Raw genomic sequence first — 19783 nt, 5'->3', positions numbered from 1 at the left:
GCAAATAAACTCCAAAAGTACAGATGAATAAACAAGGTGCGCAAGATGAAAGTGCACATCCACCAAAGCATACTCTGCTGATTGGACTGGAATTAGGATTACACAAGGTTTTCTAACTGCAGAAATACTCCTTTCAAGTAGAATGTTAAGGGTGGAGGGGGGGGGGGTTTCTCCTCTTTCACTGCATTAAACCAAAGGCTTCATTTAACATTCATAGACCAAGCAAGAAGCAAAAATACAGATACAAGTAATTAATTGGCTGAACAGATAAATTTTTCCCCAAACTCCATCTTGTGACCGTCTTGAAGTGATTGCAGATGCACGTTTTCTAGATTTTTGAATTTTTTTTTTTTTTTAAAATATCACCACATCTTGAAGTGTCTCTGCGTGTGTCTGTGTCTCTGCGTGTGTCTGTGTCTGTGTCTGTGTCTCTGCGTGTGTCTGTGTCTGTGTCTGTGTCTCTGCGTGTGTCTGTGTCTGTGTCTGTGTCTCTGCGTGTGTCTGTGTCTGTGTCTGTGTCTCTGCGTGTGTCTGTGTCTGTGTCTGTGTCTCTGCGTGTGTGTCTGTGTCTGTGTCTGTGTCTCTGCGTGTGTGTCTGTGTCTGTGTCTGTGTCTCTGCGTGTGTGTCTGCGTGTCTGTGTCTGTGTCTCTGCGTGTGTGTGTGTCTGCGTGTCTGTGTCTGTGTCTCTGCGTGTGTGTGTGTCTGCGTGTCTGTGTCTGTGTCTCTGCGTGTGTGTGTGTGTGTGGGGGTGTGTCTGTCTCTGCGTGTGTGTGTGTGTGTGTGTGTGTGTGTGTGTGTGTGTGTGTGTGTGTGTGTGTGTGTGTGTGTGTGTGTGTGTGTGTGTGTGTGTGTGTGTGTGTGTGTGTCTGAGTCTGAGTCTGAGTCTGAGTCTGAGTCTGAGTCTGAGTCTGAGTCTCCGTCCGTCTCCGCGCGTCTCTCACCTGGTTGCAAGCAAAGAATATTTCTTGTGTATATACACACGTTAATGTGGATGAATGATCAAGCTGTGTGATTATATCGACAACTGCAGGACTGACCACTAGAAAAAGCACTTCAAAAGGGGGAAGCCGCAAGTGCTTGGAAAGTTACATAACCACGTAAGGGAGGCAACTTGAAGCATGCTGATCATGTAATCAACCACACTGATTCCACGTCAAACATCTGAATTATAAAAGCATCTTCTGATGGTTTTGCAGGGGAGACGAGCATCTCAAGCTCCATCCATCCATTGGGACCATACTCTGTGCAGAGCATTGGTGCTACCTCAGCAGTCTCCTGGGCTATTGAACATAATCCTGGGTGGATCGCTACTCCAACACAGGATACCAGCAAGCGGGTATTCATTTTGCCGACCTCGGAAGGACGACAGGCTGAATCAACCCCACCGGGTATCAATTCAACAGCCAAGCGGGATTTGAACTCAGGATCCAAGGATCCCAAGTCCACCACTCTGGCCATTAATCAAATACCAGGCATATCTAAAGCTGCTTAACAGCAATCAATAATTAAGCTTTAATGAAAGTCTTTCATCAAGCCAAACTCGTGTTTCACATATCAAACGTAACAATGTTGCACACAAAGGCCACATCACAATTCCCATCATATTACCAGTCTATTTAGACATTCAACAAACCAGACGATCAAACGTGGAAATTTCCCATGCCTGTCAATTTATCATACAGAGTACTGTAATGTTAGTTAAAAGAGATTAAGCAGCCGCACCTGACTGAGCGACAGCAGAGATTGCAACCCCTTGTTCTTGGGCCATGAAACCCAGCACAGCAAAAACAAGGAAGCCAGCAAACACACTTGTTCCACTATTGATGATGGCCAGGATTATGGAGTTCCTGTGAAAGAGAAACATTTCATTCCAGCACGTGTTCTCATGAAGAAAATCAATTACAAACATGTCATCAATGGCAAATCTGCCAAGCTCGCATCAAATGTGTGGGCATTTTATCTTACTGGACACAGCGTATAGAATATATTTGTCAATTTCTACTCAACATTCACATTACAATCCACCCCCTTTATTTGTGAATTTTTTGATTGCTGTGGAATCTCGGTGTTGCAATGTGGAACAGCAATTTAAAGAAATGATCAATTTCAAGTTCAATTACAGTACAAAAGTCAAATTTATACTTCACAATCCAGACAAAACAGTACAAAGAATAACCATCATCTGAAGGAAGTATGGTAAACTAATGGGTTTCAGGAGTCTTTTTCGGCCAAACAGAAAACAAAAAAAGAGGGGGAGTTACTTCCAGCAAGCATTGTTCTTCTGTCAACAAGTGAAAATATAACTTCAAGGCTTCAGATAGAATCTTCTTTAATCCAAAAGGCAAGACTGCTTCCATAAAAAGGAGTGCTTCAACTACATTACCCCAAATCTAAACGTGAAGGACATTGTTGGTGCGTTTTGAAGATGTGCTAAAAAATAAAAATAGAGTAATTCGACCGCGCAGTCGACGGGTATGACTCCGCTCTCCCGCACAAACACTTGAGTATTGACATATTTGACCCTTGACCTTTATCATATCTGGCCCAAAATCTAATCAGTTAATTGCCCTGTCTAACTTTACCTTTGTACCAAGTTTGATGAAATTATGTCCAATATTTGAGTTCGGGTGTAAACAGTAAAATTTCAGAGTTTGACCTTGACCTTTATCACATCCGCCCCAAAATCTAATCACTTACTTGCCCTGCCTTACTTTACCTTTTTACCAAGTTTGATGAAATTCTACAATTGCTCTTGAGTTATCGCGTAAACGAAAATCCGGACGGACGAACAACCCGGAAACATAATGCCTCCGGCACCCTTGGTGGGGTGGCATAAAAAAAACCAAACAAAGCAGTTACTGGCAATGTTCTTCCAATTTTAGATTGACAAGCTATTAAATGATGCAATGGTAAGCACTTCCATGAGCCTTAACACCTGTATAAAACAGTACACAGGGTGAGGTGTAGTATGGCAAAGTTGCAATGTGGAGCTACTGAAAAATTGTTGGTACTGCATTTTGGGCTGTGAAGGCAGCATTTGATGGTGTACACACAGAGCCTGTGCAATAAATTTAATTTGTGTCATCATTAAGTAGTGGTGTGCTCCCACTTGGGTGGTATCCTAGATAAGGGGGCATCCAATTAATAATTTTCTGTCACAGCACGACTCATTTTCACAATAACCTCCCTGCATTATTGAACCTTCCCCATTGTCAGCTATCCTCTTCTTGAGGTCCCAGCCAATTGGCATGGCTCACGAGGGCGATGGTGGCGTCAGTGCGAGGAAATGAGACAGGGCAGAAATAACCATACATGGATATCTAACATGCTGAAGAACAGATCACAAGTGGTGTGGCAATTCCCCGGCTTGCTCCGCCAATCAGCATGGGCCATCGATCATTGCCTATTGGCTGAATCTGGCAATGGGCACAAGCTGCAGGTGGTCTGACACGTCCTGCAGGACTCTTTAATGAGCCCGCACAATGGGTTTGTTCTTCTTGTTGTGAACCACTCCTTCCCAATTCCATATCCAAGCAATGCATGACGTCATCGATGAGCGTACTCAGTTTTTACTCCGTTTGTTTGTTTGTCCGGGCAATACCTCAGCCATCCTTTCAGCTCGGAAGCTGAAATTTGGAGACAAACGTGAAGATATGCTTTGGCAAAACATTTCCTTTTTAAATTAATGAATTACTTGATTATTATAGATTTATTAATTACTTGTATATTATATTTCTCAGGCACATTTTGAGCGAGGAAGTTGATATTTGGACAAGACAGTGAACAAGTGATTTGGCTACAAGGGTATTTTTAATTTATTGATTAATCAATTATTGAATTTTTCAATCAATTGCTCAATTTTGAAAAATTACAGATTGGGATGAAACAGTGGTGGGTTTAGGCAAGAAATTTATTTAATGATTATTTATTCTAATTATGTAATTAATCAATCAATTATTGTACACTGCTCCCTCCCAATTCTGTCTCCATGGGTGCCGCATGCTGGAGAATTTGTTATTTATTTATTTGGCATGGGGGTGGTGTACTTTGAATGTACCTCTACTTGTTGGTTCCTACTTTGCTCTGGCTTCTGGGTTGGTCCGTTACCTGCTCTCCCTTTTGTGGTCCCTGCCTGATGTGCCATGATACATGCCCGGTCCTGCACTTTGTGGTGTAGACAGGCAAAAACAAACTCTCATATCATGTGCGAGATCTTCACGCATGGAGCGGGTGTCTGTCTGTCTCTCTCCTCCCTCACCCCCCCCCAACCGAGAACATATAATAAGTTACTTGCTTAACCCTCCAGAGCCCCAGGGGTTATTTTTTCATTCACCCAGAACATTTCATGGGCTCGAGAGGGTGAAGCAGTCGAGGTTCCGAGGGCACAATGGATTTATTATATTTATCATTCGTGGCAATGGTCTTCTCCTTACACCACCCCTCCCCTTCCCTCCCCACCCCCCCCACCAACCCTCACTTTCCCTCCCCCCCCCTCCCACCATTTCCCTTGTCTAATCTATTATTGGTTTTGACAAATTACAGCTCACAGATCCAAGTCCAAGTCCGACAACCAAGTCACAGCATCGTTTGCGCTGGGCTATCTTTCAAATTCCATTTGTGGAGGTGGTGTTATGTTCTTGTACGGATGGATCGGATCTTGTTTAGTGCAGGCTACAATTTGAGGAGAAACACAATTACAATTTTCCTTGTAATAAGCCATTTATTATTAATGAGAACTTGTGTGTGGTCATTGGAAATGAGCTCCATAATGCTAAACAGTTTGCAAATTAGCACATTTGGCAGGCGGATTGAGTTTGTGCTGAAGCGCTTGCAAAGCAAACCGCTTTGCAGGCTTGCCCAGCCACTCGGCAGGTAGATTTTCCGAGGTTGTGGGATTTTTTCAACCTCGATCCCCACCAAACTAAACCGGTGGAAACAGGGACCTTTTTGACCCTTTTTTTTTGTGTATACCTTGGTCGAGGCTCGTATGAGAGCTAACACACAACTCACAGCAAGGAGGCATGAGACAAGAGGGGTGGGAGTGGAAGGGACAAAACAGTGGGGAAGACACATTAGGTGAACTGTGGAAGGGAGAGGGATGGGGATGGGATGGGGAACATGGAGAAGAGAAGATGGACATTTCAGGGACTTTCAGGAAGGAAAGCAGGAGAAATGAAGGAAGTGGGCTTGGGTGGATTATCGGGGGTAGAAAAGATCGAGGATTTGGATGGGGGAAGATAAGAGGTGGTGGTGAACAGCTGTTTTGAAAGCCTGGAGGGAAGAATGGGAAAGAATAGAGTGAGGAAGTTTATTCCAAAGGCGGGAAAAAAGAGGAATGAAAGAGTGAAGATGAGCAGTGATTCGTGATTTTGGTAGTTTTACCAGAAGGGGGTTGTTGGCGGACCTTGAGCGCCCTGTGGAAATGTGGTGGGGACAAATCGCAGAGAGAGCAGGGGGGGCAAGGCTGGAGAGGAGTCGGTAGAAGACAGAAAGACCACCGACCAACCTGCGGTGATTGAGTGAGAGGCCCAAAGACTCAGCTTCATTGCGGGAGATGCCGATGATCTTAAATGCCCTGGTTTCGACAGCGTGAAGCCGAGAAAGGTGGGAGGCAGGAGCACCAGCCCAGAGGGGAGAGCAGTACTCCATCAGGCTACGGACAAAAGCTACGGACATACCCTTACCCCGCAGGTGGAGCAACCGTCGGGGAAGACACAACCATAACAAAATCAACTAGAACGGGCACTCATAGAGCGCATACCTTCGCCGCCACTACTTTTTTTGTTCTTGGTATGAGTGTGGGGAACTGGTTTCATATGAATGGTCTTATGACACAAACCACATATCTATAACATCATGACCCCCCCACCCCGACTTTCAGGGGGTACGGACTAAACAACAATCAACTCACGTCGTTTTGGCGAGTCTTCACTCGCAAGCTCGGTGAATACAACGTTTCAACAAGAGAAGGTAATCTCGTTTGATGCTGGTTTCATGCAAATCGAATAAGAATTGACTGAGTTATGCCGAAAACTGCATATTTTTCAAGGGCGTGACCCCCCCCCCCCTGACATTTTACCCCAACCGGTGACATGTGTTATGACGTCATTGTGTCACAAGATTGGGCATTAAATTCTGAACATTTTGTTGCTGGGTTCATGTAAAGCGCACAAGAATTGACCGCGTTATGACAAAAACCGCATATTTTTCAAGGTCGTGACCCCCTGACCTTTGACCCCTAACAAGAGTATGGGCGTCATTGTGTCATATTGCATATCACAAGATGAGGCGTTGAATTCTGAACATTTTGGCGTTAGTTGCATGCAAATTGAATAAAAATTGACCGTGTTATCGCAAAAAGACGATTTTGACCTTTTCGTGACCTTGACCTTTGACCCGAACGATCCCAAAATCTAATCAAATGCTTCCTGGCTAATAACCAATCATCCCACCAAATTTCATGCAATTTAGTTTAATACTTTTTGAGTTATACAAATCACAAGATTACAAATAAATAAATAAATACACGCCGACCAAAACATAACCTTTCGCAGAATGCGAAGGTAATAAAATAATACAGACAAGACAGCATGAATTGGCAAAGCGATGAAGAATTATTGAAGTGAAGAGAAAGAAAAAAAAAAATTATTGTCCCAAAACGAAATGTCAAATGGCTTCAAGTTGACCCACATCACCACCCTCACTAGAAATTCCAACATCATTGTTGCATCCGTCACAAAATAGGACTTGGCTTTCACCAAATCAATAATTTTGCAACATCCCCTCACTCTTGCCACTCCATCCATAGCCCCGTAGCATTATACAGTTATGCACTCACAATAAAATTGGGCAAATGTGATTCATACACTTTTATCTCTCACCTGTAACAGTTTGTGTGGAACGAATTGAAACTGCCAAGTGTGGCAATGGAAGCATATCCAAGTCCATATGAAAGAAAGACCTGGGTACATGCATCCACCCACACCTACAAAGGAAACAATAATAATGATCACATCTTCAACTCAACTCAAATAAACAAGGATGTGATCCAATCAAAATTAAAAATACAGGATCAGGCATACAGTTTTCTCCACATCTACATGTACTGGCATATACTTCGGTAAAAACGCACACATGCATACACGCACACACACACTTTTTATTGTGCGTCTGTGAATAATCAAATTCAATAAAATAATCAAAATAACGGCAAATCAAAATAAAATAACAAATCTCCTTCCTGTCATTAATGGCATTTTAAGGAATTCAACCATATATTATTGGTCTGCAGGTTTTCTCCAGCCTTAAATTGCATGCAAGATAACAGAACAATTTAAATGTCGAGGTAAACAATTTCAATTGCATTCCAAGCGCAATACCTTGGGATGGGTAAGCTTGGCCCAGTCTGGCTTGAGGTAATACATGATGCCATTGTAGGCACCATCCAGCATCATGCTCCGGACAAACAAAGCAAAAAGCATAATGTATGGGAATGTTGCTGTGAAGTAAACCACCTGTTCAGGAAAACAAAAGTTATAAGAAATAAAATAATAAATAAAAACTTTGGTTGAATATTGCCTTAGGCCTCTTTTTTTCCCTTGCATCTACAACAGATTTTCACATATCCTGACAATGCCAGAGGCCGAGTACATTCGGGAGCAAAAGAAGAGTGGCCAGGGGAAGGTAGAGATAGAGATAGACAAATCAGTTAAAATGTTTGATCAAACAGGACAATGACCTGGAGTGGACTGTTCCACACTATTCGATGCAATTGGGTGAAATAGCTGTTTTGGTTCATGGTGTCACAGTTTCATTGCAGATGGTGGGGTTACTGCGACCAGTAAAAAAAAATAAAATAAAAATAATCTATATATATATATATATATATATATATATATATATATATATATATATATATATATATATATATATATATATATATATATATATATATATATATATATATAGAAAAATATATATATATATATTTATATATATATATATATATATATATATATATAAAGTTGAAAGTGTGTCTGTGTGTTTCTCTGTGACCTATGCACACGAAAAGTACTGCACTGATCCTCAAACTTCACATGCTGACAGAACATGTACCCGGGAGTGTCGTGATGTAAAAGAATTGTACTTCCGACTTCCGGTTTCCAAATTATGACGTCATCACCTGATTTTGTAACGTTAATTTTTCAAGTTCAGCCGATTAACATGGGGCCAACGCCATATTATGTATATATATATATATATATATATATATATATATATATATATATATATATATATATATATATATATATATATATATATATATATATATATATATATATATATATATATAGTTGAAAGTGTGTCTGTTAGTGTGTTTGTGTTTGTCTGTGACCTATGCACGTGAAAAGTACTGGACTGGTCCTCACCAAACTTCACATGCTGACAGAACATGTACCCAGGAGTGTCCCGATGTAAAAGAATTGTACCTCCAAATTCTGGTTTCCGAATTATGACGTCATCACGTGATTTCGTAACGTTAATTTTTCAAGTTCAGTCGAATGACATGGGGCCAATGCCATATACAATATATCTAACATATGATTTTAAGTTTTTGTTTGTCTGTTTGTTTGTCTGCACGCGCTAATCTCCTGAAAGGTGAAAGATAGGAGCTGACCACTGAAACAAAAAATGCCGGGATGGGCCCCGGGAAGGTTATAGGCGATGTGGCAAGGCCCCTCGGCTGGGGGGGGGGGGAGGGGTTGTGTTTCCCTCTCACCAACCCCCTTAGCCTATGACTGCCATGGCCCAATAGGGAACTGATACTGTGCTCGCGTCAAACACATGTATTGAAGATTAAATTCATTCAAAAAGAACCTGGGCAGCACCGGGTGCATTCACCTCGTATAAAATAAAATCAAATCAAATAAAACAAATTTCTGCTTCCTTTTAGAACATTTAAACTCCAATGCCACAGAAATTCTGTTCAGAGAACAGCAATCAGCAAAGTTTGGAATTTCAAACAAGATAGGTTAAATTGAGCCCTTTTTACATTTGGCTCACCTTCTCTGTGGACCGAATTCCTTTCCACAGACAAAGGTAGATAAGTATCCATGCTGCAATCATGCAGAGGACAAGGCCCCAGCTGAGGGAACCTGTATCTTCAAGGCCCGATGAGACTCGGAGAACATTCCGCCTGAAAAAAAAAAAAAAATTTAAGCGCAGCTTTAACATCATGTTATAAACAGGTAGAAATCTGTTTGATTTCCATCCCCCCACCCCATCTCTCCTAACAATATTACATTGCTACCACCCAGCCAAAATAAATGAAAATCAAAATGCTACTCTGTGTTAGGGTAGATGCACCATGCAAGAGAGATGGGCAGAATTATGTGGAACTCACCAGAGGCTGCCATTATATTATTACAAGCACAGAAGTTAACATACATAATTCAATTGGAAAAAAAAATGATTTTAAAGGTCGTATTAGAAAAATTATGGAAGTTTGGACACCACCTTATTTAGCACATTACACGAGTTATTCGTGCCTGTTTGTGCCCTTTATGACATGAGGCGCGGCGAGGGGGAGTGATGTAAGGGACACATCGGCCATTTTGGAGTTAATGCCATATCGCACTATTTTAACCCTTACCCTATCATCCGAGCCTATCATCATCATCATATCATTAAAAAATGTCGCTTACATCACTCCTCATGGGGCCTCATCTTCAAAAACAGCAAGTTTCCTGTTTGGAATGATTTTCAATTTTGTTTGACTGCCAGACAGGCAGAGTTAAAATAAATAAATAAATAAATAATCTCACTCCTCTCTGTGCATGTTTGATCGGAATGAATTAAAGCGAAAGTACTGTAAAACTACTACAGTATTTTTTTTTAATTTTAACCAATTCATGTTCAAAATATAACAATCAATTGAAATAAAGTTGTTCCTTGATCATAAACTGACAATTGTCGACACATTGACAGACGGATAGAAGTAAACAAATTGCTTCACCCCACTTTTCGCATCGCATGCATGGGGTAATTAATAATTGTACAAACAGAACAACTTACTCCCAGAACTCAACAACAGGTGAAACCGATCCGTTCAGATGCCCACAGGTGCCGTTGGTCGCATTTGAGAGGGCACCAACAGCAGAGGACACATTCACACATTGGATATGTTCCTGGCAGGCCGGAGTATTCCACTTGTGTCCACATGATGCCCAAGGGAGCTCTCCCATGTTGAAACAGTGGACCAAAAAGTAAATGGACCAGGCTAGAATAACCACATAGTAGATGTTGCTGAAGAAAACCACCACGACGCTGGAAAAGCCAACACCTGAAAACAAATATAAAAATTAATGTTTGCATACTTTGAGACAATAAACATTACCACATTTAAGAAGCACAAACACCTCCACAAGCAGCAAATTTTAAATTGTCGGGACATGATGGTTGTTCAATTGCCAAAACTCAAACTCTCACGGATTTCCATGCTCAGATGTGGAATGCCTCAAAATAAGGTGTCGGTAGGCTTTGGCAAGACTGTTAATGGATTATCCAGAGCATCTCTCAATACTGAGCCACAGACCCAAAAATGCTGTGGATTTCATTCACAACACGCTTGCTATTACCTCCACCACCAAAGGTGGACGGGGGTTGTTTTCACCACTGTTTGTATGCGAGTAGAATATCTCAAATAGACCATGTGGAGGTGGGTGGGTTCGTTCAGTTTCGTTGTGCAGATCACCAATCTAAACAAAATTCACCCTGTACATTCATGAGAACACACCATTGAAATTCCTACTTGTTTCCATATGCACAAGTTGACACCGACAGTTATTACCATTTGAAATTACCGCCGTGAAGTGGGCGAGGCGTGCTTGTAATCGTGGAGGAAACGACAAAATCAAGATGGCGGCACCCATGGTTGTCGTGTGATTGAGTGATTCTTGGTCTTTCAACAACCAAATATGCATTGTTTCATACACTTGGGCAGGGAGGATGATGAGAAAGTGACGCAATTCACGGATAAGAGCTGGCGTAAGGTATGCGACTGTGCGAAGGCTTGGTGCGACGCAACAGAGAGTGAAACTATCAACAAATGCCGTTTGCTGGCTGATCAAATAATTATGAAACTGCTGCCAATGACTGATCCTCCTGCGGATGCCGGCTGTCACCGGTTCTGCTGTGTGTCGTTTTGTAACAAGGATCATATAAAAAGTGCTGAAGCCAGGAAAAGGAAACACAATTCATGACCTGACCTGAGAGGGAAACACAACCCCTCCCCCCCCCCCCGGCCGAGGGGCCTTGCCACATCGCCTATAACCTTCCCGGCATTTTCCTTCCTGAAAGTCCCTGAAATGTCCATCTTCTCTTCGCCATGTTCCCCGTCCCATCCCCATCCCTCTCCCTTCCACAGTTCACCTAATGTGTCTGTTCCCCACTATTTTGTCCCTTCCACTCCCGCCCCTCTTGTCTCATGCCTCCTTGCTGTGAGTTGTGTGTTAGCTCTCATACGAGCCTCGACCAAGGTATACAAAAAAAAAAAAAAAAAAAAGGGAAATCAGAAGCCAGCACAACTGCAGTTTCTGCTAGATCCAGTGAAGTGGTGGGCGGACTAGAAAAAGAGGGGCACTCATACCACAAAATACGTAGAAAATCCCTCAGAGCCTCTGTAGAAAGGGTGGCTGGCAAATCAGCTGGTGTACTGCCAAGAATTTGTATCATATGCCAGAAAAAAGACAAATTCATCCGTGTCAAAGGAAAATCTCAACGTGATCAGTTGTCCCTGGCAGAAACACAGGATGGAGGAAAGCTGAGGGAAACTGCTGAGCAGAGGAGAGATGAACGTGATGTGAGAATAATGACAACGATAAAGGATAAAGACTGTGTGGCGCTGGAAGTTTGTTATCAATGTAAATGTTATTTCGAGTATGTGAATGACACAACACAGAGAGTGAAAGTAAACTCCAAACTCAGAAAGTGAACTATGACTCAACATTTGACATTTTCTGTGATAAAGTAATCCAGCTCAGACTCATTGATGGAAAGCAATCTTTTCATATGAAGAAGTTGTGTGAGATGTTCAATGACCTATTCAGAGTATGCGAAGGTCAGGATAAGGCCAACTACCAGGCAACAAGACTGAAAAGACTGCAGGAACGGTACCCAGACATGATTTTCTATCGTCCACCAAAAATGTCTGAGAGCGAAGTGGTGTACATGAAGGACATTGATATTGGTTCCATTGCTCAGGCTGCTGTTGTAGACAGTAGCTCTACAACAGAAACAGTCAACGACAGAGGATGAAGCCAGCCAGGGTCCACAGCAGGGTGACTCAGGCCTCAATTTACATGTTCTATACTCGGGAGCACTCGTGGTGAGGGATGACCTGACCAAACACCAAAGTGTGGACATTACATGGCCACCACTTGCTCCTGACTTCGACATTTCAAATGCTGAAAGCCGTCCCTGTTGCATTGTACAACCTTGTTGCATGGATAGCGGGCCTGTCAGACGAGCCAACCCTGGAGAAATTTGTGGAACTCCCACGGCATATTCATCTGAAATTGCTCTCTGTTCAAGACGTTGTTTCTATAGCGTCAAGGGGTCAGACGTTTACTCCGAAGTCCTATGCATTGGGCATGACTGAAACATTTGACTGGTTCTACTCGACTGTTAGGACTGCTCAACAACCTTGGGCATTGTGTCTCAGTCAGTACTACACAGGCGTTGGAAACCGCTTTGGCGCTGTTGCAAATTGATCAGGGAAAACTGCCCTCAAACTGCCTCAAAAATGCACCAACAATATTTGTGTACGATAACATCGATTTTAGTGAGGAGACCCTCACCGGTCATGGGACCATTCACCACACCAATGGATTGATGATACAAGACGCACCCTCTGAACCGATTCAGCACGCTCGTCCAGTGACTCCAATTAGCCGTCGTCAGCAGTCATTAGTTGGTAACACGCCACCCATTCTCAAGTATGGTTGCGGGAAAAGGCAAGGGACTACAGCCTTTTACAGTTGTGACATTGACACCAGTCCGTCACAAGAGGACGGGCTATCGCTGGATGTGCTCTATTACACAATGAAAACGGTCCAGAAAACGAATGGGCGGTTGCTGACATGGACTGGGTACAACACCCTCCTTCCTCGGGATGAAGAGTTGACCAAGTCAGCCATCATCTACCTTCCCGTGATCGAGGCATCACCCATGGAACTGAACACCGTTTACACGGTCCTACACCAAAGCATTGATATGGCTGATAAACTGGAATGTGAAGAAGTAGTTCTAGTCTTCGACCTTGCGATTTACAGTAAGGCGCAGGAGATTCGTTGGTTGCACCCGGAGTTGACAGAAAGGTTGGTAATTCGTGTCGGCGAATTCCACCAACTCATGAGCTTCCTTGGTGTGATCGGCAAAAGATCTGGAGACGCAAGTCTGCTTGACCTCATAAAAGAGTCTGGTATTGTTGCTCAGCGTTCTGCAAATTCAGTAATAAACGGCCACCACTATAACAGGAGTCTGCACCGTCACAAGCTCGTGTACGAAGCGCTAGGAAGACTGCTTCCAGGCCTTCATGGACTCCCTCGCAGAGGAGACTCGTGTGCGATTCCAGAGGTGTATCGAGCGTCTCCAGGAAACGTTTCCGTCTCCGTTGTTCGAACAGTTACTGTCATCGGAAGAGGTCTCGGAAATGTTCACACACTACAGCGACTTCAGACAGCAGCAATGTACAGCGAGCAAAACATTCGCATTCTGGTGCTCCTACTTGGAAATGGTGGAGCGAGCACTAGAGCTTATACGGGCAAGTCGTACTTCGAACTGGCCGAAACACCTTGCGATGACGAGAGCGTCAATGCCCTGGTACTTTGCATACAATCACCTAAACTATGCAAGGTACATACCCGTTTACTGACTGGAAATGGCCGGGCTAGAGCACTCCCACCCAGACACCTATCAAGCGTTCATGGATGGCAAATGGACTGCCCAACGCCATACTAGTTATGGAATTAGTGTTGCGTACGATCAGATATTAGAGGAGACTTTAAATAGGGACAGCAAGACCAGTGGAGGCATCAATGGTTACACTCAGAAAAGCACAGCAGTGAAGAAGTAGATCCTGTCCCACCCAGCATGTGCGGAAATCACAAGGAAATGAGTCCATGGCGGGTATCCATGACGAGCCCCAAACGAGAAAGGATTTGGATGTGTCGAGCTCGAAGAAGAACGAAGCAGCGGTGGTACAAGTGATGCACACAGTACTTCAAATGATGAACCCTTTCTCCGGCGCTCACCTTGAACTCGTCAATATTAGTTCAGGTGTCATTGCACCGCCAGCCACTTCAGCGGACTTGATGAACGCGTATGTCAAGGGAGAGAATGCTGTCGTGCAATTCATGCGTGATCGGCTTCTCTCGGGTGAGGTCTCATTCTTCAGTCCGATTTCGAAGGCCAAATTGGTAACTTTCTCGAAGGCGCGACGCAAGTCGGCGACTCCCCACCAGCAGATGCTAAAGGTTGAAATTGCGAATGAACGTCGTCTTTTCACACGACTGCTGTTGATTGGCGAGAAAAGCAATGCAACACTCCACGATCTGCTCGCGTACCACAAGGAAATGGTAACACTGGCGAACATATCTTTCCCACTGGCATCCGGTGATGGTTCGATTGCTAAGACGGACAAAGCCAAACTCCGCAACCATATACTGAAACTGTGGCCCGATTGCCATGTGGACGCTCGGCCTATCCAAGGTGCAACGATTGTGGATGGAATGGCCGTTATTCAGGCGATAAAGGGTGGTTTACTGCCTAACACTTTTGGCAAACTGGAAGAGATGGTGCTGAACATCGTAGTGGCCAAAGCACGACATAACCAATCTTCGAGACTGGACGTGGTGTTTGATACTTACCCAAGTATCAGCATCAAGTGCCTGGAGCATGCCAGACAAGCGGGCAGGGCGGGCGATCTTCAGGTGCGAACCATCTACGGACGCGATCAAGCCCTTCCAAAACAGTGGGCCAATTATCTCCTGAGCGGAGCCAACAAGGAGGCGTTGATAGAGCTCATCGTCGAATCGTGGACGAGAAACATCTCTCCATCAAAACTGGGCGACATGCTGTTGTATGTCAGTCATGCCGGCAAATGTGAGAAAAATCGAGGCGTTGAATGGTGTCATGACTGTGTCGTCAGTACCTGAACTTTAATGTGACCATGAGGAAGCTGACACTAAGCTCCTGCTGCATGCCGCTCACGCGGGACAGAATGAAGAGTCGGTACGCATTGAGAGTTTCGACACCGATGTGTTTGTGTAGGCGGTGGCTCACTCAAAGTCGATTTGGGTGCAAAATTTCTACCTGGTCACAGGAAGTCCCAAGGACATTATAGTCGTTGACATTAGGAAGCTGATTAATGCCCTGGAAAGTTCTGTCTGCGATGCGTTGCACAATTTCATGGGAAGTGATACCACCAGTGCATTCCACGGTTCGGGCAAAACAAGGCCATTTGACTTGATGATGAAGAATCCCAATCTCGTTACCTGTTTCAGGAGCATTGGTCGAGAATTCACGCTCGATCAGAATATTATTCATGACCTGGAACAATTCGTCTGCGCCATGTACAATCAACCGACCATGAAGAGTGTGGATGAGGCTCGCTACAAGCTATTCTGCAGCCAGTAGCTGGGAGAACAGAAGTTGCCGCCTTCAAGCGACGCTCTGATGCTGCATTGCAAAAGAGTGAACTGTCACTCTGCGATCCACCACCGCGTGACTGAAAGGTTTATAGAAGCCCCTTCTCCTACATTTCACGGATGGGTGAAATGCAACGGAGCACTGACTGTTCACTGGCTGAGCAAACCACCAGCGCCGAAAGAACTGTTCGAGGTGACGAAATGCAATTGCAAGAAGACGAAATGCGAGACCAACCAGTGTTCTTGCCGGTCAAAAGGACTGTCCTGCACAGAGTGCTGTGGGTGTCAAAACTGCGCCAACGATGAACAGACCCGTGCAGAAATGGAACTTATGGATGATGAAAGCGGAACCGACGATGATTCCGACGACGAACTGTGAATTCGGGTGTCACACCGATTTTGCTGTGGTGATCGACTACACAGTAGTATTCAGGTTGGTTAGCATGTGATAGTGGACTTGAGTTTTGTAATAGCAGCAGTCAAGAGCCTCGTTCAGCAACCCCTTCAGAGCAAGAAATACTGGAGTTCTAAGACAGTAATCCTCTTGTGGCGGTTCTACTTTTCATCAGGCTGAGTCGCGCAGTCAGTCTCTTTGTCTTTGATTTAATCCGTAATAGCCAATGGAACTGTCTTTAATAGGCGCTGTAACTACCTTTAATAGCCAGTGTGGCTGCCTTTTTAGCAAAAAGTTGCCTTGGTCAACTCGAAGGCCTGTCTGGTCGGTCCAGACGTTTTCGGCCGGTAAAAGTATGTAACTGCTTCGGTTTATGACCTTTAATTATAAACATCTTTAATAACAGTGAATAGGGCTCTGTATAAACATATTGTATCATTTTAAGACCTCACAAGAGTTTTTTGACGTACATATCAGTCAAACCTTGATTCTTCATTTCTGTGTTAAAATCATGCTTTAATGTTCGGTGTATATTTAATTGCCAAAAATGACCAATTGTGTCACATCCTCGATGTGGAAACAAGTGGATTTGGACTCAGCGTCTAAAATTCTTTACGTATGCCAAATTTCATCCAGATTGGTGATCTGCACAACGAAAATCATTTTCTGAAGTTGATCGCGAGTACCTCCACATGGTCTAAAAACATTATGGACTGATTCTAACAAAACTTGCTGGACAGATTGAGTGTGTGACAAGGACAAATTTATTAGATTTTGGTGAAGAAATTTTGAATTTTCCAAGCGATTCTTCATCATTGAGAGATGGGACCAAAAACAATATTTCAAAAAGTTGTGGACAGATTATGACAAAAATTCTTCTTCTGTACAAAACTGTTCAAGCTCAATAAAGTTGCGTGGGGAGCGTGGATGGACTTCGTCATGCCACAGATTTTTCGATTGGATTTAGGTCGATGTTTTGTTCCTTAACAACTCCATTGTAGCTTGGGCTGTGTGCTTCGTGTCAATATCATGCTGAACGGTGAACTTCCTTCCCAAGGGTCTTGGGTTCAAGCCCCTCTCCTTCTGTTGAATCAACACCAGGTGGGTTGACTCGGCCAGTCATCTTTCCGAGGTTAGCAAAATGAGTAACAGAGGGCACTGCATCAGTGTTGGCCAGCAGTCAGAGTGGTGAACAATTAACATACTAGCACAACCCGCGCTCTGCGCGACATGTGAGAAATAGTGGGTGTGTTTGAGAAAGGAACTGATGCAGAGTATCAGTAGTAATTTTACTTTAATGCAGTAAGTGGAATACGATTTCACAGTTTCAGAACCATTTTATTTACTTTTTTTGTACCATGCACCTCATATGGTCTTTGAGATGATGTAACCCCTATATCACGTTACTCGAGCGCAGAACAAAGTCGAAGATAGCGCGACACGAAACCACAAACTTGGAAATAATATACAAGAGAAGTGACGGGAATACGTCTGAAAGGAGTTCAAATGCCACAAGGGAATGGTAAGTTGCTGAGGTACTTAGCTGAATAGCCCTCTGGAGCACAACAAGGCCAAAGGCAGGAATGTTGATGAAGGATCCAAGGAGAAATCAACTCCAGACTCTTCAGATGAGCTTCAACAACCCGTGCAAGGCAACGCGAGATGTGCAAAGTGACACGAAAGCTAATAAGGGCTCTTTTCACATGACCACACGAAGGTGCCAATATTAAGGGAAGAATCATTGCCAGCGAAACTCCACACACCAAGGGTTGCCCTTTTCAGCAAGACACTATGCACATAAGATCTCTGTGGAGTGGAATGCGTTTTATAGACACCAACAAATGGCAGTCGTTCGCATCCAAAATGTCAAGCAGGTGAATCTTTAGCGCGAAAGAAAAGACGTCCGAGGTGTTCGAAATCCAAGTCTATCCTTTATTCCAACCGTGACCGAACAACCTGCTCATCTCTCTTCCAGTTGCACCCAGTTCCGGAAACCCCCCTGATCAACTATAGCTCGAGAATATTTACATATTACAATATGAAAGGCAAAATTATGCCGCTGCAGATCTCAACGGCAAATAAATTTGCATCGACTTTTGAGAGACAATTGAAGAAGAATTCTACTGAAGGATAAATAGTAAGTCGCATCTCGGTGATAACTCCAGCAGTCCTTCGACAGCGATTATAAATCACCCACAAGGGAGGAATGAACATCACAACTTTCCATTCCAATCAAGGGGTCCATCTTTTCCCTTCCAATTTCCTCAGTCTTTTTTCAACTTGATCTCCATACTTTCATTCCAATCAAATTAATATAACAATAACAAAATAAAACACTAACACTCATGATGTAAACAAATATAAATGCCATTCCAACGTGAACCAATACAGATGAATCTGCCGACGAAGGAAGGCAGATACACAACACCGCCGTACGCATGCGCACACACCTGCCTGGCCGCCATCTAATCACGGTAACACACTTGCAAGCTTTTGTACCTGGCCAACTTTAACAAAAATAACTCCAACAGTTGTAGGTCAATTACATCCAGACTTGCTACATAGCATCAGCATGACCCCAAGTAGGGTGAAGGGTTTTTATCTTTGCCGGTGGTCTTGAGGGGAAAAGGGGGGATGCAAATTTTCCATGTAAATGTGCATCGTGCAGCGCCGCCTCCAGGAGGGTATTACAAGTCCCAACCGTTTACAGTGCAGTATTCCTGTCACGTTTTCCAGTGCAGTGAAGCGTTTAGAATTTGAAGCAGTCGGTACGTTTAGCTTTATGCATGCAACCCGGGGGTTTGTGTTATTTTTTCCTATACAGACATGTTAGTTGCCTATATACCACTCAAATAAAATTATGTGCCAGAAGGAGGTGTTGCATGCTTGGAACAAGATTGCCGGCAGGGCAGGTACTCTGCTAGTTTTAATAAATGTTACCAAATTAATAATCTTTTGTGATGCATAAATACAAGGTCAACTTTAAAAATGATGAATTTTTATCAATTGTCAATTCACAATCTCAAGAAATTTGGTCATCTCAATATTTTACAGACGGACAGACAGACATTACAACTTCCATTCCAGCATACCGGATCTTTGGTATTGAACAGCAATAAACATGGCCAAAAAGGGCCAGCATACAATTCAAAGTGAAGCACGAGAAAAGCCCAAAGCTTTTGGGAACCACAGCCTTACCTCGAAAAAGAGGAGCTATACCCCACATGGCGATCCCACCCTTTCTCATGAACTGGCCGAGAGCAACCTCCATGACAAAGCAAGGCATCCCAGATATGACCACCATAAGCACATACGGGATCAGGAAAACACCTGAAAATGAGGAAGAAGAACAATGACTTTCATCCTAAAGTTTAAAACCGCCCGATAATATATAACAAATGTTTTTTCTTTTTTTTGGTATCCGAGCTTACTGGTTTATTTAACCAAACAAGGTCTTATGAAACAATAAAATAAAGGAGGGTGAAGGGGGTAAACACAATGACTGCAATATCAAGACAGACATACCCACTAACCAAGACACATACCTCCACCATTAACATAGCACAGGTAAGGAAAGCGCCACACGTTTCCAAGGCCCACAGCATAACCAATGCAGGACAGCATAAAATCCAACTGCCCGCTCCATTGCTGACGCTTTGGCAGATCATTTTCTTCACTATC

The 19783-nt window shown here is 43.4% G+C and overlaps 1 protein-coding gene across 22 annotated transcripts in view; it reads right to left on the bottom strand.

Annotated features, from left to right (window-relative positions):
- Positions 1–19783, bottom strand: part of LOC147014835 (sodium- and chloride-dependent creatine transporter 1-like) — a 115896-nt gene that overhangs the window by 77847 nt on the left and 18266 nt on the right. For all 22 annotated transcript variants that reach the window (XM_085853175.1, XM_085853181.1, XM_085853184.1 and 19 more), the window contains 7 exons: positions 19648–19783; positions 19301–19432; positions 10076–10343; positions 9065–9197; positions 7381–7515; positions 6883–6986; positions 1724–1848 (listed from right to left, as the gene is read on the bottom strand). The exon at positions 19648–19783 is cut by the window's right edge and continues 148 nt beyond it. In XM_085853175.1, coding sequence (XP_085709301.1) covers positions 1724–1848; positions 6883–6986; positions 7381–7515; positions 9065–9197; positions 10076–10343; positions 19301–19432; positions 19648–19783 — 1033 coding nt within the window. The remainder of the gene's footprint in view (positions 1–1723; positions 1849–6882; positions 6987–7380; positions 7516–9064; positions 9198–10075; positions 10344–19300; positions 19433–19647) is intronic.

The sequence above is a fragment of the Eptatretus burgeri genome, chromosome 13, assembly GCF_056783735.1.
Source record: "Eptatretus burgeri isolate ZD-2024b chromosome 13, Ebu_testis_v1, whole genome shotgun sequence".
Lineage (NCBI taxonomy): Eukaryota > Metazoa > Chordata > Myxini > Myxiniformes > Myxinidae > Eptatretus > Eptatretus burgeri.
This window is presented reverse-complemented; position numbering and strand designations above follow the sequence as displayed.